Source organism: Meleagris gallopavo, chromosome 3, assembly GCF_000146605.3.
Source record: "Meleagris gallopavo isolate NT-WF06-2002-E0010 breed Aviagen turkey brand Nicholas breeding stock chromosome 3, Turkey_5.1, whole genome shotgun sequence".
Taxonomy (NCBI): Eukaryota; Metazoa; Chordata; class Aves; order Galliformes; family Phasianidae; genus Meleagris; species Meleagris gallopavo.
Window position 1 is genome coordinate 68,424,300 of NC_015013.2, and position 25,695 is coordinate 68,449,994.

A 25,695-nucleotide genomic window follows, 5' to 3' on the forward strand; every position below is an offset into this window, starting at 1 on the left:
CCCGTTCAAAAAAAGACAATAATTTAAAAAAATTATGTTAAGTATGATATTTAACAACTGTAATGCATACTTCAGTTGGACGTTAGCTCTCCTTTAAGGTGAATTTACTTTTAGTGTTCTGATGAGTTCCAAACATTGTAATAAATAGTTTCCACTTCAAAAAATGAAAGAAGGTATAAGAACCATAGTAGTAAAGTGTTTGCTTTATTGATGTATATTTTGCCAAAATATTTTACCATCTTTTCCTTGATATATATCCTACCCTATATATCCTTTATTTATTTCCTTTATAACTTCAGAATCACTCCTGCATTGCCAATAAAAGGATATACTGAGTGCCTGTTTGTACTTTTCTAATATTTTGAGTGTTATATTTGTACTAAATTCTTCAGAGCTGTTAATGATGATGAGGTCAGCCTTGATTCTAGATTTTTTTTATTGTTGTTTTGAGCCTTGCCAGGCTTTTCTTGTCGATATCTGTTCCTGAATTCAATTTGGGTTACTACAGGTTCCACCTAATGCTTTTTAATTTTCTGTGTTACTTGCAGAGAATTCTGGTTTCCTTATATTTTCCTCTATATATTTTTCTTTATTTTCATTTTATAATTCATTTTATTTTATTTTATTTTTTTTAATGTAATTTAATTTAAACCAAAGTAGTGGAGCCTGTTTTTCTGGCTGCAGGTCAGATGTTATGGCTGAAATAGCTCCTCTGACTACTTATGCACCAAATACACTACATTGTGCCAGTAGTGACTTCCATTAACATAGCTAGCTACAGATCCCACTCTGTGGTTAAGATATTAGTTTAGTTTTTGAAAAGCCTAAATGTATACCTTATATCTCATTATATAACTGTCACTGCTGTGGGAGCAGTAGTGATTTGCCTGAATTGCTGTGTCTTTGACAGCAGAATCCTCTTGTACTGAGTTTCTTCATATAGTTAAAATACAGCTGTCTAAATAAACTTTCTTGCAAGTTTTTGATAAAAGTTATCTGTTTTTTTGATAGGAGGACAATAGGATTTTTCTTGCTGATATTGGGCTGGCTGTGTTTAATTTTGATAGTGAAACAAAATGCATTTTTAAAACAAATGTATGGGTGCTAGAGGGAAGAATTTCTGAAAGTTGCGTAAATAGTATTTATAGTACTTCTGTTTTCTTTTGTATTTGTGCAGGTTGAGTTTGAGTGCATCAATGAGAAGAAAAGACAAAAGAAGAAAAACTACAAAAACTCTGGAATTGTGAGCGTTAAGCATTGTGAGGTCAGTAATATATTCTGGTATTACTTTGTTTTTAACTGTTCAGGCATTACAGCTCTCACCAAGTATACCTCATCCTCAAACTGTAAGAAACTTCAAACTGTGTAGAATTGGCAGACACAGTAAATGTTTAAGGGCTTTGATTTATATAAGGAATGGAGAGACTGACACGTGAACCATGTCTGCCATTGAGAGTGTCTCCCACCTCTATCCCCTTTGGTATTCTCTTGAAGGTTGCTGACCAATTTGTAAGGCCATTTCTGAAACATTCAATTTCATAACTAAAATCTGCTAAGTCTTAATATGTTTTATAAATGATGGTGCTGTTGGAGATGCGGTGTTGTCTGTTTGTAAGAACCTTTGGAACAAGTCTGATTCCAATAAAAGTGTAGCTGATAGCGTTGACTATAAATATCCTCACTACAGTGAGAGTTATACTGATAGAGAAAGTAATGATTTGTATGAGTAAAGATAAGAAATCAGAAACCTCAGAAGTGGTTCCAACAATATTTATTGTTCTCTCTTTCAAAAAATAAGCTACTTTCTATCTTTTGTTTTCAGATTGTAGTAGAATGTACATTCCTTGACTACATCATGGGTGGGTGTCAGCTGAATTTCACAGTAAGTTAAATCCTCTATATAGAACAACTTCAAAACTTTAGGGGCAAACTGAAGTGTATTGTGGATTGCCTGTGCTCTTCATTTGATTATAATAAGATTTTGTTCTGTACCGTGGAGGAGTGTATTGAATTAATCTTGGCTGGTCATTAAGCCATGCTATCACTCCCCTGCTTAGAAGTACAGGGTGAGAATATAAGATGGAAAAGTTTCTGGGTCAGGCTAAAAATAAGATCATTCACTGATTACCATCATGGGCAGAATAGACTTGGAGAAGGTTTATTCAATTTATTGCCAACTAAAAATGGATTAAGATAGCGATAAATATAAATAAAACTAAAAAAATACTTTCTTTCCACATGCTCTTTCCAGAATCAGCTTTGTTTCTGACTCTTCTGCCTCCATTCTACCAAGTGGTGTAGGAATGATTGGGAAAAGGGGTTGTAGACAGTTCAGTCTCTTTCTCACACTGTTCCCCTGCTGGAGAGCCAGCTGGAAGCATCCTTTAGCATCTTACAGAGCTTCCCTCCATTGGCAACACCTTGCCATGTAAACCAAGTGCAAAGGAGACACTTCTGGCAGTGTCCTATCTGATTTGTTTAGGAAAAATTTTCTTTGCTCACAGTATAGAGGTAAACCTGTGATTATTTTCAGAAAGGACTTGCTGAGTTGTGGGGAAGGAAACTGAGGACAAATTTAGAGTTCTCTGGTGTTCAGACTTTATTCGAGTTTTGGTTGTTTGGTTGTGTTGGTTTTTTTGTTTGTTTGTTTTGTTTGTTTGTTTTTGTTTGTTTTTCTCCCCATAATGGCTTCTCCTGCCTGCCAACCCCATCCTAACTAAAGATTTACCTTTTGCCCATGATTGTGGTTTTCAAGACGCTTTGCTAAAGGAAAGTAAAATCCATAAGCCACCATATGGGGTCTGGCTTGTAAGTTGTAGTTCACAAAACTAATACCGCATAAGTGCCTCATCATCAGTGGAGAGATGATGACCTCTTGAGGTCAGAGAAGGTCTACAGATAGTTCTTCCATTGGGTCTGTCTAGTTGTACATCTTAGCAGAAAGAGGTAATTGACAAGAAACAGCTTATTTTCACAGCTGTTGAAGAGCTGCTGTGAATGGTAACTGAAAGTAAACACAGACAAAAAAAAACCTGACGAATGAAGTAATTTCAGTGCTTCCAAGAGATTTAGGGCTTCTACTATTTTTATGGTGGTATTATTTTAAGTGTGTTTAAACTTCCAAGAAACTTGCGTTTAAGTATTGGGCCTGTTAGATTTTTGTAATAACAGTTTATAGTTCTTTTGTAGTTTTTGCTTTGGCTTTGTCTGTGATTGGATACACGTTTTCACCTTAAACAGCAGCTTCTTTTGAATACTGCATTTGACAGGTGGGGATAGATTTCACAGGCTCCAATGGAGATCCACGCTCTCCCGACTCCCTTCACTATCTGAGCCCTGATGGAGTCAATGAATACCTAACAGCCATTTGGACCGTAGGGATGGTCGTTCAAGATTATGATACGTAAGTTTTAATTTTTTTAAGTCGTTATTTAGAGTATGAATAGATTTTTGTAGCCAGCAGATGTGCCAGTGAAAGTTTTGAGCTGAATGTAGGGCTAAAAAAGACTCTGTAGTCATTGCGCAATGACATAATCACAGGTGGAAATTTATATTTTCAGCAGGACAAGTAAAGCTTTTATATCTTTGATGTAAAGAGCCTCATTTATTTAAATAAATGTTTTGTTTTGTTTTTTTTTTCCAATTTGGTTTTTAAAAACTGGTTTTGTTCATAGAACCAATTACAAGGAGAACTGCACCCAATTTTGCCTCTTAATTCTTATCTGCATTTTTAATGACCAAAGCCAGTACTGATTAGCTAAACTTACTGAACTAGGACAGCTTTTAGAGGAAAATGGTAATTTCATTTTCTTTAAAATTGCCTTTTTAGAGATAAGATGTTTCCAGTCTTTGGATTTGGTGCACAGATTCCTCCTTCCTATCAGGTAATAGAGCATGTAAATCCATAAGTCAATTAAAAACATGCATTTTAGGGAGGAATTGTATGTATATTCCTGACTGATTTTTTGTATATTAACAGGTGTCACATGAGTTCCCTATAAATTTTAACCCATCAAACCCATTCTGTAATGGTAAGTGACAGAAAGTAACATCAGACATAGACAATAAAATGTCTAATGTGAAAGGATGAAAAAAAAAAACATTTGAAAAGAGAACTGTGAAGCGTGTTGCTCACATTAATTAGGTGAGATTAGTCATCTCATTATCAGGAAACAATTTTATAACCTACATCTTAATTAACAGAAGTAGCATTTGGTCTCTCTTCTGAAATGATTTGCAGAAACCTTTTTTAACAGCTAGAGTCACAGTATAGGTAAACTCTGCTGATGTGGATTTCTCTAACTTGAGTACTGTGCTGCGAGTGCCTGTTCAACATGGGCTCTCTGATCACATTGCTAACTACCACAAATTACCAGACAAACAGAACTGCTGAAATTTAGATGCACATACTTGGATGCATAGTATTTGACTTTTCTATTCTTGACACAAAACTAAGCCTCCATTACTTGTGAATAGTTCAGTTTTTATCATCGTGGTTGGTTGTAAATCTTTGCACCACTACCTTAAATAACTGATAATGTTTTTAGAAAGATTGAGTGCCTCAAAATATTCTATTATACAAAGAGTACATTGAAACTATTTATATTCTCTAGGAATCCAAGGCATTGTTGATGCGTATCGTGCTTGTCTTCCTCAAGTGAGGTTATATGGGCCAACCAATTTTTCTCCAATTATAAATCATGTGGCAAGATTTGCTGCTGCAGCCACGCAGCAGCAAACAGCATCTGTAAGTTCATTATCAGTGTATTTATTTTTCAATTTTCTTTCTATTCTTGTTTATAAGTACTATTTTTCTTTTAAACTTGTAAGTGTACCTGTTTTAACAGCTGTCCATTTACCTTGTGAATTGATTTTTGTTATCATTGAAACTAGATAAAATCTAGCTTATTCTAGCAGATTGTTCACAATTCTCTTCACATTATCAAAGTAAACTTTTCAGAGTTGATACTTAAACTTAAAAACATACATTATCTTAATGGCGTTTTCTATTGAAAACTCAAAATCATATAAACAAGAGAAGACAGGGGTAGTAAATGGATGTTAACATAGATAATGAACTGTCCTTATTAAAAAACAGTAGGTGCTGTGTACTTTGCCCTTCCTACCCAGTTACATAATAAAACAAAGGCTGATCTGAAAGTAATGCCTCCTATTTTATTATGTTGGCCCAATATGTTAGAGGGAATTGTTGATGGCATGGAAGTAGAGGTTGTAATTTCCCCACCAATAATCTGTTATGTTTTGTTGCCGTATGATAGATGGCAGCAGGGGGCAGTCTGACAAAACTGCATCTGATATGGAAGTGCGGATGAAGTAAAGATGTGCCGTTGAATTCCTTCATGCAATCACTGATTTTTATTAATGCTTGCTGAACATTTATGGAGATCAAGCAGTGGTTTTTAATATAGTGAGGTGGCGGGTGGTGCATTCCAGCAGTGATGACAGTGATGTGAAAAACATGCCATTTTTCTGGATGACTGTGTGCAGCTGCCACACCACAAAATGAAGAGCAATTATCAGTTCATCCACACGAATCATGGAATTAGAACCAGAGAATTGTGTGCAGAGCTAAATAATGGCCTAGGTAATAATGGTGGCTGTGCTGGAATATTGCAAAGTTTGGGCCTGGTGAGTCTCTAGAATGTTCACAGGAACACTGTATACAAGTTTGTGAGAATCTGTTGAACCAGTACAAGGCTGAAGGTGACAGTTTCCTGGATCACATCATTACTGGTGACAAGATGTGGTGTCACCACTAGGAGCCTGAGTCAAAATGGCAATCCATGGAGTGGTGACATATGAATTCCCCATCGAAGAAGAAGGTTAAGATACATTTCTCAGTTGGTAAAGTGATGCACATTGCCTTTTGTGATAGGAAAGTACTGATCTTTATGGATTTCCTGGATCCCAAACAAATCATCAGTTCTGACTACTACATCCTGACATTGACTAAGCTGAAGGCTTGAACTTCCAGGGATCAGACCAGAGAAGAACAACCTCTATCTTGCAACATGATAACAGTAGACTCTGTACCAGTTTGAAGACCTTAGAGTGCTTTGCCTATTTTGGCTGGAGTGTTCTACCACACCCAGTGTGTAGTCTGGATTTGGTGTCTTCTCACTTCCATTTCTTTGGACCTGAGAAAGATAAACTGCATTTGGAATGTCTTCCTAGGAATTATGCCATCATAGCAGCCATGAAACAGTCGGTCATCTCCACTGGTAGAGATTTTTGTGAGCATGGCGTGCAGGCTCTTGTTCACTGCTGGCAAAATTGCATAGCTAATGGGGGTGACTGTACTGAAAAAATGTTTTGTAGGAGAGAATTTGCTCTATCGAATCGTGTATGCTCTTTGTATCTGTTGTAGCTTCCATGGAAATAAACAGGAGGTATCACTTTCAGAGTGACCTACACATGTGCAAGTTGCTGACTATATTAAGAGTCAGTAATTCTGAAGAGGCCTTTTCTGTTTCTCTTGGTTACATTCTCGTATTCATCCTTTCTTAAAGGAATGAAGCAAAGATTAGTGTTTCATAAGGGTACTGTTAGACCTGAAGGGAAAAAAAAATGAGAGTTTCAAATGCAATCTGTATTCTGTTCGGAACTTCAATAAACTACTTCATAACTCAGGACACTACTTGGAAGTTATATTATTTGGGTTTATTTGGGATTTTGGAGAGGAAAGGAAGCTTGACAGGATTGTTTTTTCAGGAAGGAGCGTTGAAAGATGACTTATATTAGAACACTTTATTGTCCAAATCAATTGCTTTGGACTGTACAGAAGCCTGAGCAAAACACAAGTATTTGTAAACTTCAGTGAGTGCAATGAACTTGTTTAAAATCATGACAGTATATAGTCTTTGCTTGTGTTTTCTAAGCACATATCCCCATGTGTTGTCTCTTTCTATCATAACACAGTGTTTATTGATTTGACAGCAATACTTTATTCTTCTGATCATAACGGATGGTGTGATAACAGACCTTGATCAAACTCGAACTGCCATAGTTAATGCTTCAAAATTGCCCATGTCCATTATCATTGTTGGTGTTGGAGGAGCAGACTTTGATGCTATGGAGTTTCTTGATGGTGACAATGGAGTTCTTAGGTCTTCATCAGGAGAACCAGCTGTCAGAGACATAGTCCAGTTTGTGCCATTTAGGAAGTTCCAAATTGTAAGTAATTTTAATGGTTTGGTATGTTAAAACTGTGGAGGCATATAGGTTTGCTAGGATATCCTATATACAGTTCTGAGCTTTTGCAGTGACCTTAAAAAGATCTGAAGTCTGAGATATATATTTATCACATGCTCAAAAGTAAGAGCAAAGACTTTTAGCGTCTGTAGAGTTTCTATTAGGTGAGCTGATTCATGTTTTAAAGAATGCATGCCTGGTTTGGGAACTGCATTTCTGACAAGTTGTCACAGGTGAATGACCATTGTAAAGCCCCCTGAGATTAGATTACACAAGAGGATGTGTTTTTCATTTTGGAGGAAGACGTTACTGTGATTCTGTTCTTATGGAAAAGTGTTTCTTATTGTGGTCATGTCCATTTGTAAATGTAGATGAGTGTCACATTTTAATGTGGTGCTAGAATTGAAGTGTAAGTTGGTAAGGTGGTCATCATTAGAAGTTGTTTGTAGAAAGACAGTAGTGGTAGTTTTCATTAAAAGAAAGACATATATACCTCTCACCCCCCAAAACATGAATCGATTGAGTCTTGATTTTTTGCTGTACAACCCAGTAAAATACGCACAGGCTTACATAGACTGACATGCAGAAGTCCTATGTCTGGAAGAAGTGAATTAAAAAATTGAAGACTTCTTTGGGATGGGTAAAATAAACTGAAATGAAAACAATATCAATATTGTGTATGATTATTTGTAAAACATTTTTTATTCCTAGAAGAAGTGGTGATATTTTTCAATAGTTGTTTTATCTTGCAGTAAAGATTATATAAAAAGGAAACTTTCATTTATCCTACAAGGGTACTGTGTAAATGTCAGATGTTAACTCCTCTTAGTAGTGGAGATACTTACTGCCTGACTTAGGGTTTCCTTTAACAGTTGGTAGAGATGGAAACTTGATATTCTTTATTTTTTTATTTATTTTTTTTTTTAAGTCTCCAAAAGAAGCTTTGGCTCAGTGCGTCCTGGCAGAAGTCCCTCAGCAGGTGGTGAACTACTTCAGCACCTACAAATTGCTACCTCCTAAGAATTCTGCTGCAAAGTGAGTGGGCTGAGAGGGGAAGCTGAGTCTTCATGCCTTCTTTACTTGGTGTACCTACAGACTTTGATTCTTGAGATACTCTCTATATATGTACATATGCACACCTCTGTGGTAATGTTAGCTTTTTCCTGCAAAACAGTTTGCCAAGAGTGTCTTCTGAGGGCCAAAATTGTAATTGTTTTAGTATTTAATGTATATTTATGGGATAGATCTTACACGGATGTGTTTTATTTTGAAAACTAATAGAGGGGGGAAAAAAGTAGAGATTGACTATGCAGAGAGAGGGAGGAGAATGATGGAGAGCAGAATGGCTGCCTGTTTGATAAATGTGGCCAGTGAGAGTGATCAGTTACTTTCTTAAGTGGGGATCAACACCAAGCACTGCAATTTCTCTGTGATTGTAAAAACAATTTGATGTGAAAAAGATGGCATATCTCCAAGTAGGTAAGTTTGTACGTGCTGCAACAAATCTGGAATATTTCACGTTTTTGTGTTTACTAAAGCACCATAAGAAAACTTTGTCACACTAGTGATATAGTTACATGAGTGCCCAAACAAAGTGTAGAAGTCCTCCTTGCATACATACTTCACATTTGCTACTTTAGTGCCTTTGACCAGTGCCTTAGATGTAAGACTGTGTGAATATGGGCAAAATGTCTAAAAATCTCAGAAAAATACTACTGGCCCTTGGGGCTACTACTGTAGATGCTGTAAGATACATTTGAGTGAGAACTTGACTTAAAAAACAGGAAGTTCAGGTGTTTTTCTTTCTCTCCTTTAAGTGAGACAGTCATATGTTGATCTTTAAAGGGCCAGGGCATATCGTGAAGTAGAAATTAACATTTTAACTGGAAAATTCTGTTTAATAATTGCATGTTATCATACAAAGTTGGTTCTACTTTATATTAATTTTTGTCATATTTTGAATCATGCATTTTTCTGATGAGCTCTCAAGAGCTAATGAAAAGTGCCTGCAGAAAACAATCTTTCCTCTTCCACCCCTAGCAGGAAGTTATAAGTAAGTATCTTTTGGATGTTGGATGGTCTAGTTGTAGCATGTTACAACAAAATGGGCTAAAACTGAATTTAACCTTCTTGGGCACCCAAAATAGCACCAGTTTATAGTGTATGTGCCTTTTCTGGTTGCTGGAGCTGCACTGTTCTTTTTCCACATATGCATAACTCTGCCAAAAATCTGAATTCATGTTAATGCATTAACGATCAAGGATGAGCATTGAGATTGCTTTACACATCCTGTAGGTTGGTCCAAAGATTCCATATGCAGCTAACTAGCTACAATCATCGATTTTTCTTGGTGGAAGATGGACCTAAATTGTTTTAGGACTGAGATATAAGAAAGATATTTTGTTTTGTATTAAGTCACTCTTTAAAAAAAAAAAACAAAAACATACATTCATACATATTTATATATATATAATTAATGTTTTGGTCATATAAAATATATGGAGTAATTTCTTTGTAACTGAAGTGCAAATACATCAATATTTCATACATAAGATATAGCATGACAGTTCATTATATCTGCAACAGACACTATTAATATCAAGGAAGTAGTTATGATCCTAAATCATACGTTATCAATCTAAAGCAGTGTGATTTTTGCACCAGTTAACTTTCACAGTCATGTGCTCCATGCAGACAGTGAGCAAACGAGATGAGGTGTAAGTGCTTTGTCTAGATTCATTGAAGTGGATGTGTACTACTGATCGGAATTCAAAAATTCCTTTTGAGCTTTCTGCCAAAAATGATGCTGCATCTCAGTTATGTTACAGTTCTTCTCATGTTGCTGTGGAAGTGCATTTAAATGCAATAATATATGTTAATAAGCATAACTGTAGTAATCATCTGCTGTGTATAAAATAAAACTTATTCCTGAATTCATTGAGCTTAGGAAATTAAATGGCATACCAATAATGCCTAATCTCAAGGTACCCTATGCTTTGTAAAATAAATGTTTCAGACCTGACAGTGGCTAGAATTGTTTTCCAAGTATTCTTCCCTTTGGAGCATACAGCTAAAAGCATGTTGAAAAATTTGGAAATTTCCATGTTAGGCTGAAGCAGTATTCTGAGCTAAGGTATGCACCAAATTGGATCAAGGGGAAGGGGAATTTTCTCATTTTGCTGTTCTTTTTAATTTTGTTTTTACATGTGAAAAATGCCATATTAGCTTGAGAGTACCAAGCAAAATATTGTCTTAAGCTCTGGAAAGTATATGTGCTTGTAGATCACTTGCACCACCTTGTGATAAAAGTAATATATAGCAGTCTTTGTAATCAAGAGCTTTCTCTGTTTAATGGCTTAATATATACATATGTGCAGCAGAGAAATAACCTGTGACCAGAGTTGTTTTTTTTTTTTTTTATTTAAAGTACTTTCCATATGTATTTCAGTTCTGAAGCTTACTACACATTAAAATTGTCATTTCAGTATATTGTCTTCTGTCGTGCTTTTGTATTCAGCATTTTGTTTGGAACAATGAATACTGTTTTTGTAATTGTTGTGATGAGTATTGCATAGGCTGAGTGCTTAGATAAATATGTATTGTTAGAGGGGAAAAATGCTTTCTTACTTGGTGGTTGTAAATGTGCAGTCTGTATTTCATAAAACATAATGTACTGACTTTATCAACGTGATATTCTGAAATTGGATAGTTTTAGCAGTGACTGTCTCTTTCATGCTGAAATATGCATTTATGATCAGTTTTTCCAAGTTTTTTTTTCTTCTCCATAGCATCTATGTTTTAAGTAGAGAAGTGCAGAGATTTATTTATTTATTTTTAAATTTCAAACCCAATGACCCTTCGCTGACATTCAGGTGTAGTCAAAACAGATGATTTACTGTGAAACTCAGACTTACTAGAGTCATAGTGTTACAGTGGTGTGTTATGCCATACAGTACCTTAGTGAACCATGTGAAAGCTCTAGAGTGGTTCACTCAACTTCTGTACAAATGGAGAATCCACAGGATAAAATCAGTTTCAGAAGGTTTAATGCACACAAGGAACATATCTTGAGGTGTCTTGTGCTGCATGCTGTTTTTTCTGTGAAAACCCAACAAATAGCTGAATTTTGAACTCTTGTATCCTTCCTGCCCATCCCCACTCAGAAATATAGATGGATTCTAGGAAATAATTAAACAGCAGAAAAGTCAGATGTCAGAAAAAAAAATAAATGTGACTTCATATAGCTCTGGGCTTAAGCACGGACACTTCTTTCATTTTGGATCTAAGGAACAAGAGAGCTTTGCATAGCTGGATAGTTTTGAAGACAGAACTGGCAAGCTCCCCTTGTAAACCTCAGTTGCTAAGAGCTGCAGTGAAGCAGCAGCTTGTGGGATGCTTTGTCGCTCCAGTGCAACATTTGCTGCTGCCGTTTCAGACCTTAATATTTGAAAGTACATCGTTGAACTTCAATATTACCAACCATAGAAATGTTAGTTTTGAAGACCTGACAGAATTTGTATTTGTGGAAGGGGACTGTATTTTTTGCTTCACTCATCAATATCAAAATGTAAACATATGGGGGGTTTATGTGCTTTTCCCACTTAATGTTTTGAAAAACTGTCCCTCAAAAAGTGATTTAAGAGCTGTGTATTGAAATGAATTCATAGATCCTTAATATTCACAGTAGACCTCACTTGTAAAGCAGTCTTGTAGTACTTTTCATTTTGATCATGTATGGAGATGTCCCAGATGGACAATAAATGAGTAGTTCTTTGTGGTGTATTATACCATTTTGTACCAATATTGCGTGGCATCCTTTCTTTTCTTACATATCAAATAGCAAGTTACAGACCAATAAAGATGGTTCTTCGCACATTAAACCTTGACCTCAGTGTTAATACAACAGAATTTTCTTTGAGAGAGATTTGTTTTTCAGCCATATTATAGGTTATTTAGAATATACAGAATTCAATCATCTAGTTTTTCCTCAGCCAAGGTGCCCACAGGTTCTGCAGTGTGCCTATGATTGGTATTCAAAGGCATTACAGGATAGACTTGCACAATTTGTAGCCAGCAGGAACATAAACAGCCTGCAAAGGTATTTTTTTCCACTATGGCATGGTGTTTTCCTTGTATCTTGGTTGTCTGATCAGCTGAGAAATTGTAAAATCTGCCCTTATGATTTGTTTGCAGGCATCTGGATAATGATTGTAGTTCCCAGTACTGTGCTTGCACTGGGCACTGAAAGTAGACTGGGAGAGGAAACAAACTCATAGAAGAACTTAGAGGATTACTGGGGAGGGTTTTCTTGTGTTTTTCTTTGTTTGTTTTTTAGATACTTGTAACATTTTAAGTGTAAAATGAAAGTAATTGAGAATTAAGCTTAAAACACTGCTTCATCTTTTTGTTTAATTTATATCCCTTTTTGCTTTGACTCTGTCCAGAAGATTGACTTCGGTAGCTTCTTGTTAGTGACACAGCTGAGAGGGCTTTCTAGGTAAAGGATTTGCTTTAGTTCATAGGTATGATGTAGCCCACTCCGTAAGGTGTGTGACTCATTTGTTGCTATCAGGTGAGCTCTGTGGTGGAAATGAACAACTGGAGTAATCAGCCCCTTGGAATTGTGTAGCACATGGCCAAAAAGTGTAAACCCTGCTTTTTATAAAACTATTCTTATTTCTAAATTGGCCACTCTAGATAAGAGGTTCTTCAAAAAAAATCAGCCAGTATCAAATGGTTGTTCTTCAGAGAGCAGTATTAATATCCAACCCCTTGAGAAGATGAAGTGTGTAAATCAACAAGTGAAAGTTAAAGGTTGCTCCCCCGGGGCACGTGGGGAGTATTTTAACTCTGCTAATCTAACTCACCAGAGTCAATACAGACACTTGGAATGATGCTTTTGCTTTCAGGAGGCTAGCAGTAATTACACAGCCTGATTCCCCATGATGTATGTTGTGATTTTTGTATTTATTTATATGGTTTTATTTTGTAGCCGTCTGTTCCAAGTTAAGGCATCCTAATGCTGAGCATCAGAGCCTTCTGTGCTGACCTGTGCTGTCACAAAAGCGTGTCACTGATTAGAAGTATAAGGGGAGGAGAGAGAAGGATCGACAGAAACGTGAGTAACCTCAGCAATAGTAGTGAAGTAACAAGGAATAGGACAGCTATAGGAAACCAGAAAAGAAAGTAGAGCAGAACAGACGTGAAAATTACAAGCAAACTAATGAAGAGGAAAAATAATAAGAAAGAGAGAATAAACAGGAGAGGGAAAAGGAGAAGCAGGAACAAGGCAGAGTAAGAGATAATAGAGAGCATAGATCAACCAAGAAGCAAGCTGTTCTGAAATCCAGTCAGATATCTAATTCCTATTACACGAGGAGTTCTCACTTCAGGCTCAAGATTAAGATGTAAGTGTACAAACGATTTGTCCCGTTGCCTCAAAGAGAGGAGGGAAGAAAAATAGCTGGGGTAGATTCTCTTTTGAGTAGCCTCTACTTTTATCTTCTGTACCCAAAGGCAAATTCAACAAAATGCAGCCCAAAGTAGCATCTATTTCTTTTTTTTCTCTTTAGCTTCGACTTTAAGGATCTCTCCTTCTTCTGCTCTGGGGGATGGAGACATAGTGATGATCAGAGACTCATTAGTGGTTCCTCTGTGCATAACTGCATGTGGTTTAGGCTTAGTGTCTGCTTCTGGCTCTTCCTTTTGCGGAGGGGGTGCAGATGGGGCTACAGGCTCTGGTGGTTTCTTCTCTTTTTCAGGCTTCTGTGCTTCAGCTTCATGTTCCTATAACCAAAATGTTAAATGTTTTCCAATGCTGCAAAACAAATTCAGGAAAAAATTCTGCAGTGTATATACAGGGGTAAGGCACAGCATGGGGATACTAAGATTAATAGGACTCAACTTGTATTCAGCTGCTGAAAATCAATTTCTATGTGAAAAATACTATTTCAAGATCAGAAAACAATAAAACTAGGAAGAGCTTGTGGGTAGTGATAGTATCTGCTTCTCATTAATACAGCTGGACAAAGCAGGCATATTTTGGTGCACAAAACATTTCCTCAGGTCTTACTTTCCTTTATATACTATGCAAGTATAGAAAGAAAAAGTGTTATGTAATTCTCAGCATACTCTCCAGTGCCCCATTTCCTTGGCCAAGCTTATTTGTGCTAAAGTTTGCAAATATGCATTAAATTTGGTGAAGTTTCTGCTTCAATCTTGCTGTTGTAGCCACTCGTTTAAGCAAAGTTCTTTATTTCATTTAAAAGAAAGTAAAAACACGGCCAAGCAGTAACTATAAAAGCCAGAAAAGTATTCTGCCTCTTCTGGCAAATACTTAAAACTGAGCAGGTTCTTACTAATATGAATATTTCTCTGAACAGAATATAAGGTAGGAATTTTTTTTAATCAACTGAAGTAAGCTTTCTCATAAATGCACAGTATCACATATTTAAGCAGATCTAGCTGTGTGGTCTATACTTGAAATGTTGTTTTCAAGCTTTCTTATTAGCAAAGGTCTGACTTTGAACTGGAAAGCTCTCTTTATGCTTCAGTCAACTGGATTGGACTACTGCATTTGGACATTTGTGTTCACTTGTGTATGTATAAAATTAGAAGATCAGATGCTCTTAGTATCTTTTAGGGTCTCTTTTATCCTTTCTTTTCTTGAGGGTTTTTGTTTGCTTATGTTTTCCTTGCTCTTGTTTTCCTTTGTTCTTCCCAGAGTTCATACCAAGAAAGATTTGAGCCAAATTCTACAGTCCAAATTTACAGAGATTAATTACTGTGACTGTTATCTCAGCTACTTGGAGGTTTTGCTACTCATTGCTCTAAAGCTGCCTTTCCATCTGTTCTATTTGCCCAAGCCCTCCCAGTATATTTCCTACTTCTCTATCCAGCACTTGATAGAATCTGTTCTGTTATCTGTGACATTACCTGAATATCTTGTTCTCTCTTCAGCTGCAGCAGCTTAGCGAGGCCTCCTTTTCCTTTAGCTCCAAACATCGCTTTAAACAGTTTTGGAGTTTCCTGTTTCTGCCCAAACAGACTGGCCAAGCCCCGGGGCTGCTGCACTGGTGGTCCAGGAGGAGGTTTCCCCTTCTCTTTCAGCAACACCCTGGAGGCAGGAAGGAATGGGAACACACAGCAGTGCAGTGAAACCTGGAAAAGTTCTGGCAAAACTAAAATGTCATGTGTGGATGAACACCTGACATCTTTTCTAGCAAATTTTTTTTTTAATCCTAGATTCAGTGGCAGAAGGAAAGCAGGTAAGGGTGAGGGCTTTATTGGCTTTGGTAGTATCTAGTAAATTGAAGGATACGGTTTTAATTTGGAGTTGCTTTCTCATTTCTTACAGCTTAAACTAGTGTAGGCTCAAATTAAAGTATTACGAAACAGATATGTTTTTATAAGGTGAGAAATAGTTGCAGGGGAAGGATGTCTGGATACAGATTCAGAGAGCATTTATTATTCTATCTGGAGTTTAACTGATTCTTGAGGAAGTAACCGTTGTAGCATAAGTCATGTCTGGTGGTGGTACATATTTTGGTGGTCTTCAGTAAATTACCCCGAGTATATGAAAATTACTAGATTTTCACACCTTTCAGTAGCTGTGCTGGTTGGCAACCATAATTGGAGGAAGTGAGAATGATGATGGTAGAAATTCATACTTTGTAACTTTGGGAACACTGATAATTTGATTTCAAATTTGAACTGCAAACCTCTGTCAAAATAACACAAGTCTACTGTTAGTGCCTAGTTTTTCTGGACACATGGCTGACGATGCACAGAGCATACACAGACTTAGTGAATACCCAGACAGGTGAGCAGAATATATGGCCTTCAGTACAAGACAGGCACTACATATTTTTTAAATTGCACAGGTTTTTAAATTGCACAGGTTTTTAAATTTTTTAATTACAAAACCTTATTAAGATTGATATCTAGAAAGAGCTTTGGGCCCACAAGGGGATATAGATATGAAGGACGGGTAATTATTAAACTCCTACCATTGAGAGAAGTTGCACGGAGAAAGCAGAACGCAGTGATTTAGCAGGATATGATTACAGTGGGCAAGGAAGCAGGAGAAGATAGTGCAGGACATAGAAACAGAAATAACAAGTAATGATGATTGTACCACTGTTTAGAAAACAAGCTGGAAGTCAGGAAGGATAATTGCTGGGGATGATCAGTCAGTGAGCTTGTTCTGTCTTTCTCTCTGTTGGTGTTGAAATCTAATCTCTGAAGATCACAGATGTGAAAACACTTTGCACAGATCTTGCCCATCTGCTTCTACTGCTACCTTGCTAGATGCCATGGGCATCATATCAGCCTGTTTAGGGGCCCCTCACTGAGTCTGAAAGCCAAGAATATGTGTTATTGGTCTTATTCATGCATTTCAATCTTTTACAAGGTAGTAAGGCAACCATGTTCATAATCTTACAGCAAAATATGACAGCATTTTGCCCTGTCAAAGCCAGGGTAAAGTGTGTTCCAGGGAAAGGGGGACAAGAAGCAGTTCTGATTTGAAATCCTGTTTCAGAATCTCTTTGCACAGAATGCACAGCTTTCAGATCTGTGTGCTTATCTTTCATCTTAACAGGTGTTACTTTAGATCAGCTTCTAATTGGTCCTTCAGATTTTGAAAAGCATGCAAGCCTGTGTGCTCATTGAAGTGTATCTCTGTAGAACTAATTGCAGGTGTTTGGTTGCATCTTTGAAAACCTGCAGCTTAACTCACATCTGTCTTGCATTTTCTGACTTCTCGTCTATGTAAGGAGTTTTGTCATGATATACATCTATGCTTCTTGTTTTGTTACTTGAGGTGCAGCTGCATTCAGGACTTTATTTACCATGTTCTCACAACTATTGGAATCCCTGACATGGAAGCATGGCTTCCCATATGTACAAGCAGACAAATCCGACCTCTAAATACAAATGTGTTTACATTATTCTCCAGAGAAATGAATGGAAATATGTCTAGGAGCCACAACTGTCCATTTAAAAGCTAAATACAGTGATTTAAAAATTGTTTTTAGGACATACTTTGCTTTCTTCATCAGAAGTTTTTCTGAGTCAGGGTAGTGCACCAAGATTTCATTGAGTGTTTTCTTGTCTAGAATGAAAAGGTTGGCAAAACCATGAGCCACCACGTTGGCAGTCCTTCGATTTCCTCCACCTGCGGCTAATAGGCTGCAATGAAAATAAACATTGTTATACACCTCACTGCTTGACGTAGTGAGGAATCTCTGAAGTTGGTTTTCCACCGAAGACATAACAAAACAGCTCATTAATGTATCCGAGTGTTCTATCTGATTTCTGTAAAGTCCTTTTGCAGTTGTGATTGGAAATATCTTCTTGTATCAAGAAGACATGTTGTCACTTCTGGTAAGAATTGTTGGTTTGGACTGTGGAAAGTCTTGCTAGGAAGATACGTATCACAGAATCATTGAGGTTGGATTAGACCACTAAGATCATCCAGTCCAACCATCAACCCATCACCACCGTGCCCACTAACCACGTCTCAGTGCCACATCTCCAGACTTCTTGAACACTTCCAGGGATGGTGACTCTACCACATCCCTGAGCAGCCTGTGCTAGTGCATTAATACCCTTTTGGAGAATAAATATTCAAGGTGAACTTCTCCTGGTGCAACTTGAGGCCATTCCCTCTCATCCTGTCACTGTTAACTGGGACAAAAGGCCAACTTTTCCCCTTACCCGCAACCTCCTTTCAGGCAGTTGTAGAGGGTGATAAGGTTTCCCCTGAGCCTCCACTTCTCCAGACTAAACAATCCATCAGCCACTCCTGCAGGACTTGTGCTCCAGACTCTTCACAGCTTTGTTGCCCTTCTCTGGACACGTTTCTCTCAAGAGACACCACAGCAAGGACTGCATTTGTTTTAGTGTGTGTGAACTTGGCATTTCCTCATTTTTATTGTAAAAAATGTTTTAAAATGATAGGGAGAGCAGCATAAGACCATTATAATTGAAGGCATATTTACAATGAATAAATGACTCCAAGAATTGTAGTTTCCCCGAGTGAATAACTTGAGTGGGGTTTTGGTTTTCTCATGTATCACATCTCACATTTGGATGATGGCAAGTTTAACAATATGGATTTGGAAGACCTTTCAAGCTGACAGTTACAAATGTGTCTGTCAGAAACTGAAGGCTATTTTGTTTAGAAAGTAAAGTGTTAGACCAGCTTATTAAGCAGGCGTTAGACATAGAAAGAATATCTATGTAAAAATTAAATTGTCCATCTTTAATGAAGAAAACAAAATGAAAAGAATTAATTCACAGCATTGAACATATTACAAATCTAGCTGTGGTGTCCCTCTTCATTGCAGAGGAGTTGGACTAGATGGCCTTCAGAGGTCCCTTCCCACTAAGGATTCTATGATTAATGTTTGATGTTAAGCAATAGAAGCTGCATTTTACTCTTAGTAGTAAAATTAAATTAAATAGTTTTATCGCTATTTGAGGAGATTCATCGTAGAGATTTGTCCCTAAAATGTTTCACAGTGTGTTACTGTATAAAAGAATATTTTATAATACCTTAATTTAAAGGTTATTAATAAAGGATAGTCTGGACCCTATCAGAAATGAGTTTATACTTATCATCAATACTAATCAGGATATACCCATGATACTTTTTAGTCTTAAGGAAACACATATAGTATTTATAAGCATTAGATTCTACTGATAATATTATTGATTTATAAAGGATCACAAGACCTCTGAATTCTGTGTACGAGACTATTTTTACAAAGATATAAAGTTTTGCTGCTATCCAAGATAAGAATCAACCTAGGAAGTCAAGTATAAAATGCAGCATATTGTCTTCTTTTACAATTCTGTCCAGTTCCTCGGGCAGAAAAGTATTTGCACAATAAGAAAAGCAATTGAAGAAAATTGCAAACAGTTCTTGAGTTCTGATAAATCACTTCTCAACAAGTCATTGTACAATCATTTTCAGGCTTTCCTAATAACAAGCTCATTTTGTTGAGGCAGATAGGACTAAAGAGATCAGCTCTTTTCTTACGGTGATGATGTGAGGTGAATTTTATGCAGGAGGCAGTCATTGCTTTAATAGAATCCTCTTTGACTAAAGGCAGCATTATGGACTCTGTTTTGGCCATTCTGCTAAAAGTCGTGTGATAGACTAAATTTTACAAATAATTGGCATTGTCCTTACAGTGGTTCTTGATGCTATGACATCTACAGTAATAAGGAAAATTGCCTTTTTACCTTGTGGTTTTTACTGCAGTTAGCCTGAAATGATTTTATACTTATATGAGATGATAACTTCTGAATTCTTATGATAGCAATTTAAATCTGGAGGTATGAAGTTGTCAAAGCAATGACTTGCTAATATCTATTTCTAATATCTATTTCTTTTTTATAGCTGAGCTCAGTAGGAAGCAGCCGTTCACTGAAATTAGCAAACTGATCCAGGGAATGACGTGCATATCAACTGAATGTGCAGCGTGGTGGCTCTTCAGCTGGGCATATCCATACATCTGGAAAGAGCTGCTAAATCAGGAAGGAGTCTAGATCTGGTGTCTGAACCAAATGTCAGGCCTGAAATGGCAGAGCTCACTGAAAAGCAGCAGCTACTGCTGTTGGGCCAAAGTAGAAACTCAGTCTTTCAGAAAGCTAAATATTTCCTTTAGTTTTTGAGTTTTTAAAGGGAAGTTAAAGTTACAGCACCACTGAAAGGCTAAAAACAAAGCCAAACACTTAGATCTTCCTGCCAAAAATGCTGCTATTTTTCCAGAATTTCCATTTTCTGATGGGAAATTGTTCCAGTGAGATAAGTGGATGAATTAGGACAGCTAGCTTGATGTGTACGATTCGCTGGGGTAACGAAGTGTTGTGTTGTAGTTTCCCTCTCTTGAATTTCTTCCTTTCTCAGTTGTCTGTGCAGACAGGCTTTCATTATGGCAGCATTCTTTTTGCCTCTATTTCTGAGATTATTTTTCTTCCCTAAGATAACATTATCAGTACAGGAAAGTAGTAATGAGGATAAGACGTTCATTGGAAGGCAGCTCCTATTGCTTAATCTATTTCTGCAATAATTTTTAAAACAGGATTGGCAAAGGACTGGATTGAACATCAGTCTTGCATTGGCCTTCTAGCATAATTCAGGAAATATTTTTGAAATGAATGAACATTCTTTGTTGTCTTCAACTCCTTTGCCTGTAGAGACTTTATAAGCATGATTTATAAGCATTTCGAACAGTGAGATTAAATAGCTAGTATCTTACAATTCATATCATTAAACCACTCAGAATGAAGCTGACACAATTCTCTACACAAATCTTGATTCAAAAAATCAGGTGGAAACGATGACAGTTCAATACCAGGTGCTAACCACACTATGAATGCTGAGGGAAAAACTTGGATGTTTATTTGCAATATTTCATTCATTAAAGACTTTCTTTTTTTTCATTTTCCTCTGCTGTACAGTACTCAGAAGACCTTGACAGAGCTTATACAGAAGGGCACTGTATAAACTCATTATTTTTTAACACATTGCCACAAGGAAAAGGATAAATTTCTGCTAGTATACTTAGTGCTTCACATCTTTGCTTTCCAATTTCAGAGATTTTTTTTGCTAGTTGCAATGTGTTTTCTCCTCAGGTTTATCCATTGCCTGTCATTTATATGCAAAGTAACAGGGTCTGTACCAGTATGCTGTCTCCACCAACACAGTAGGTCAATGATGAATAAAACAAGACGAGAAGCATAGGTTTAAAGCACTGCTGAGGGTTTCGCTGGCCATCCTGGCAATTATATGAAGAGTAAAACATACTGAGAAATGAATCTTTAAAGCCAGCTGTGTAGATCTCATCTGGAAATAAGTCCCCACTTTCATTAGATCAAAGCATTGAAAATCCTTTCCTTGTTTTCAAATCAGTTGTGATCATTCCTCAGTTTGAAAACAAATGTCCTTGCTCCAAATGCAAAACTAATAAATAATTGAAAACTGTGTATGTATTATATCTCTGGGATGCTGCAGCTTTTCTTTTACCTTTTCTGTACCTGTCCCTACCTGAAAATCACTGCATTCTGATATTTTCTGCATAATTCACAACACACCATTTTGTTTTGAAGCTTTGCTCTGGTGTTGTATTGTCACACAGAGAAACACTTTTAAAATAACCTTCTTGCTCTTAGTTAATATAGCCTCACTCTCCCACTCAGTGAGGAAGGTCTGTATCTATGGGGTATATCAAATGTTCTCCATGTGCAGCTCTGAGAAGGCTCTGTGCACCCATCGCAGAATAAATGGGAAAGTTTCCACTACCAAAACAGGAGATGCAGCAGAAGATAAATATAAACCTAACACAGAGCTGATTACCACTTTTGAAAAGATGGATTAAGGCTACCTTTAAGAGGATTAACAGTAACAGGAGTGCAGCTGGAAGAAATCAAGAATCCAGTTTATCACATGCAGCAGCACATGTATTTGGTTTATTTTCCTCAGTCCGACCTCAGTAGGGGATGCAGTGCCTAAAATCTAGCTCTTAGTTGTCTAATTGGTGAACAAGGCACAGAAGAGCTAATGGATTTTGCAAAGCAGCTATGTGGAGAATATAAAAAACATTTGTAACCGCTCAAGGAAAGCTTTCACCTCCAGAGAAACTTAGACCCAAAAACCTGGTCTGTCAGCCCTTTTCTCTTTCGTATTGTCTTAAACAAATACATAAGAAAATGTAGATGCTGATTTTCAGCAACTTAGTCTCTACTTCAGCTCGTAAATGAATCAATCTGTATTGCTATTTTAGATTTTTTTTTTTATCTCCTTTGTTGGAAATTAACATTTTTACTTTGTATTGTGTAAGGGTAGCTAGTCTAATTATACAGACAATAAAATACATTCGGTCCTGCCTTTGTGCAGACTTTGGAACAGGAAGATGTGTTCAACCTTTTAAATCCTGAAGGAGAAATCCATCCACGTATCCTTGTGTACATTGTCCTGAATAGTGATTATACTTTTTTTTTTTTTTTTTTTTACAAGTCTGAGGTCTTGGCAGATTGTTGTTTCTGATGTTCCACTTACATGGACTTTCCCTCACTTATCTGTAGATCTCTGTTCAGCATTCTCTTGGTTGACCTCACCCAGCTTTCTAGCCTTTCTGTGCAATCTCTCACACTTACCAGAAAGAAGCTAAACAAACATTTATTTAACCATTGATTATTTAACCACTTCTGAAGAAAGTGTTATAAATTGTGGTGGACCAACCTGATCTCCCCAAATACAGCTCCTGCTCGTAGTGTAACCAGGACTTTTGTGCCATCAGGGCCTCCAAGGACTTGAACTTCACCTTGTTTGATGATATACATCTCTCTACCAATTTCTCCCTAGGCACAGAAACACATACATAGTGATCGCTGTTTTCTGTTTCTCTTTTTAAACTAAAATCATCTGGCAAACATCTATGTAACTAGATGTCCTCTTTCTCATGCACAGTTTTACCAGCATTACAGAGAAATAAATGTTTGTGCTACTTTGCCTAGCATTGAGCGCAAGTGTGAGGACTGACTTTGTGTATCTAATTGATGTGAGGCAGTGTTTGAGCAGGAGTTAAACCATCCAGGCCAACCTAAAAAAATGAAGATTAATAACAAGCAGGATTGTATCAGTCATTTTCGTCTTCTATTCTAGTGGAAACAAAAGTAATTCAGCAGCATATTTAATGAAGAGAAGTGCAAAAAAGCCTGTGCTTTATAGTTTTCATTCTGTTACTTCCAAGCTTCGCTTAACTAATTTACAAGGAAAATAAGAATAAACAACTGTTCTAAAATTTGTCAAATTCTGTGTAATGACTGGATGGTTTAAGGGGTTATAGCTTGCCTATTATCTCCCACAAGACCTGCTAAGATTCATCACTATCATCATAAAAAGCAGGCAACCTGGAGTAAACATAATTATAATCATATCTCAGTGACAGTAAAATAATTATTTTTCTGCTTGTGCTACTGGAGTAAAGCAGCAATTTCAATTTAAAAGTGAAAATGCAGCAGCAACACCACCAGAATTGAAAACGTATCGCTTATACTTCTATCTCATAATCTGATTCAGCAAACCTGTCAGAGCCTCCTAGGTGAAGTATGATGAGGCCAGCGTGCACCCCCATAGGAGGTGCTCCCAGCTCTCAAGTTCCAACAGGATTTTATTCCCTACTACAAGTTACAGCATCAGTAGGATTACCTACTGATAGTCTACTTGGTCAGAAGATGAGCCATCTACCTTTGTTATGCAAGGCTGTGTTTGATCTAAAATCCTAAGGGACAATGCGACAGCATTCAGCTCACAGTTTGGAAATGGCACTGAGTGAATACAGAGCAAGGTCCTGCTGTAGGGAGCAGTATGGGATGCACTGTATTTTCTACATTCTTGGGAATTCAGCTTCAGAGTTTGTAATATGCAAGTGAAGCACATGCAAAGCATCACAAATTCAAATCTGTAGGCTGAGTTTGTGTATATAACTGTACAAAAAAGTGAGCTTGCTCCATTTTTAAATATCCAGACTTCATGAAGTGTCACCAGATAAGTCATATTTACATTAAGTACTTTCCCATGCTACTATAATTTGTTAGATAATAATAAAATCTATATTGTCTTGTTCTAGGTTGAAACTTGAGAGCAAGTTTGTTATTATTATACATAGAACCTTAATTATTTTTACATTATCTACTACACTCAGAATTAACTTTATTTGAAGGCTACTTTTGACCTTTATCTGAACTCTTTTTCTAAGAATACATCTTATGTATTATTACACCACAGAGCTCACCTTTTTGCAGACAAAATCACCAGGTAAATACACAATGGATTTCAACCTTAGCAGCATGTCGTATATCATCTGAGTATCACACCCCTGTCAAAAGAATTATGCTGTATTGATTCAAGAACAAGTGATTATTAGTGCTTACACTGGATAGCAAAATAATACATGTATGATCCAGGATTTCGTAAGAGGCACATAAAAAGAAAACATGGCAAGGACCAGCTCATAAAGGAGACAAAAGTACTCTCATTTCAGATACTAACACAGTTCCCTTGGGTTGAATATCTCTAATCTTTTTTTAATGCAGTCATCTTCTGTACATCTAAGTTTGACTGCTGTGGAAATGCAATGTTATTTGCTGTGGGTTGGAGATCTTCTAGGGATTTTTTTTTTTTTTACTTATAATACTGATCCAGAAAAAAAAGCAGATCACGTAAAATTTTGGTATGAATCTGTGAATTCCATGCCATTAGAAAATATTGCAGAAACAGTTCTACTGCATAATGTTTAAACAGATATCATGATTTCTTGCAATTGCCCTAGAAAAACCTGTTAAGCTTAACGTATTTCCAGATTACTTCTAAAAATGCAACATCTTCCCACTTTTTGTGTCACAAATCCAATGTTAAGTACTGCATTAAAGTAATCTCTCTGGAAACTTATGACAATAACAATGAGGAAGCTCTTTGAACAAAATGTTTCTGAAATACAGCTTTCACTACATCAAAGCTATGTTCTCAGGACAGGTAGTATTGGTGATCTCTCAGGCAGGGCTAAGCAGTAGACAGCAAGGTAAACTGTGCGAAAAGTCATATTCTTCTGTATCTGGCTGTGGTTAGCAGTGTTCTGTAATCACTTAGGGTCCATAACATCAGCTTTAACAGGTCAGTATGACAAGACTGTTTCTTAGCCTCATTTGCACTTTTTTATCTCTGATTTGACACACACACAAAACCAAAGTCATCCCTTGGCTTTGTCCTGACCTGTCTCCACTGACTTAGGTATATATTAGACTTAGTTTACCTTGAGTATTAACAAACATGTTATTTTGTTTAACAAGATACGAAAAAAACAAGGTTTCCAGGCTACCACACAAGTACCACACATTACTCCATTCTTTTGTTAAAATACTTGCTTTGAATAGGTCAACTTTATTCACAATGGCAAAGTTCACATCAATTGCAATGGCTAATTGCATTTTGGTTGGCATCTGCTCCAGTAATTCTGATTCATCTGTAAAGGAAAAAAAAAAAAAGCCAAGCATTACTAGATGAAAAATATACAGACTAAAGGAAGAAAGAAAGAATGTCTGTAAAAATGAGCACTATATAGAAATATAACTTCACAGAAGTGAAGTGGTTTATGAAGTAATTAGTGCATTCCTGAGTTCAAATAAGGAAGATGGCTAGTATGCCTTTACTTTCTTTTATATTACATATTGTAAAATAAATATTGTAAGATAAATAACTATAACAAATATTACAGTTATGAAATACATCAGAGAGTTTGGCTAAGCAGTTATTATACCAAAACATAATTGACAGAATGCTTACCTGTCTCCTGGGCTCACCACAAAACTCCAGAGAAGGGAATCTCCAGAAGAGATCCTTTCCCCTGGTAGTCAACTCTTAAGTGGGTCTAGGAGAGGTGGAGCCAGGCTCCACCCCTTCCTGCAGCACAG

At 36.8% G+C, this 25,695-nt stretch overlaps 2 protein-coding genes across 2 annotated transcripts in view; one reads left to right on the forward strand and one right to left on the reverse strand.

The window, feature by feature from the left end:
* Positions 1-10,699, forward strand: part of LOC100540989 (copine-3) — an 11,317-nt gene extending 618 nt beyond the window's left edge. The window contains exons 2-9 of the mRNA XM_031552965.1: positions 1,149-1,264; positions 1,823-1,882; positions 3,270-3,403; positions 3,830-3,884; positions 3,980-4,031; positions 4,614-4,747; positions 6,958-7,194; positions 8,141-10,699. Of these exons, the coding sequence (XP_031408825.1) occupies positions 1,149-1,264; positions 1,823-1,882; positions 3,270-3,403; positions 3,830-3,884; positions 3,980-4,031; positions 4,614-4,747; positions 6,958-7,194; positions 8,141-8,251 (899 nt within the window). The 3' untranslated portion in view covers positions 8,252-10,699. The remainder of the gene's footprint in view (positions 1-1,148; positions 1,265-1,822; positions 1,883-3,269; positions 3,404-3,829; positions 3,885-3,979; positions 4,032-4,613; positions 4,748-6,957; positions 7,195-8,140) is intronic.
* A 2,970-nt stretch (positions 10,700-13,669) lies between these two features.
* LOC100540529 (cyclic nucleotide-gated cation channel beta-3) lies at positions 13,670-24,098 on the reverse strand. Its single transcript, XM_031552890.1, has 5 exons — positions 24,021-24,098; positions 22,466-22,584; positions 17,257-17,403; positions 15,148-15,328; positions 13,670-13,998 (listed from the first exon to the last, which is right to left on the reverse strand). The coding sequence occupies exons 1-5, from the start codon at positions 24,087-24,089 to the stop codon at positions 13,762-13,764; spliced, it is 753 nt and encodes a 250-aa protein (XP_031408750.1). The 5' UTR covers positions 24,090-24,098; the 3' UTR covers positions 13,670-13,761.
* Between the last annotated feature and the right edge of the window lie 1,597 nt (positions 24,099-25,695).

Bases quoted from the DNA above. Each gene is read 5' to 3' on its own strand.
- LOC100540529 (XM_031552890.1), bottom strand. From the start codon at position 24,089: ATGATATACGACATGCTGCTAAGGTTGAAATCCATTGTGTATTTACCT. The intron at 15,329-17,256 runs GTATGTCCTAAA...TCCTGCCTCCAG, and splicing joins CTTCTGATGAAGAAAGCAAA to GGTGTTGCTGAAAGAGAAGG. The intron at 13,999-15,147 runs GTAATGTCACAG...TTTTGGTTATAG, and splicing joins AGAGAGAACAAGATATTCAG to GAACATGAAGCTGAAGCACA.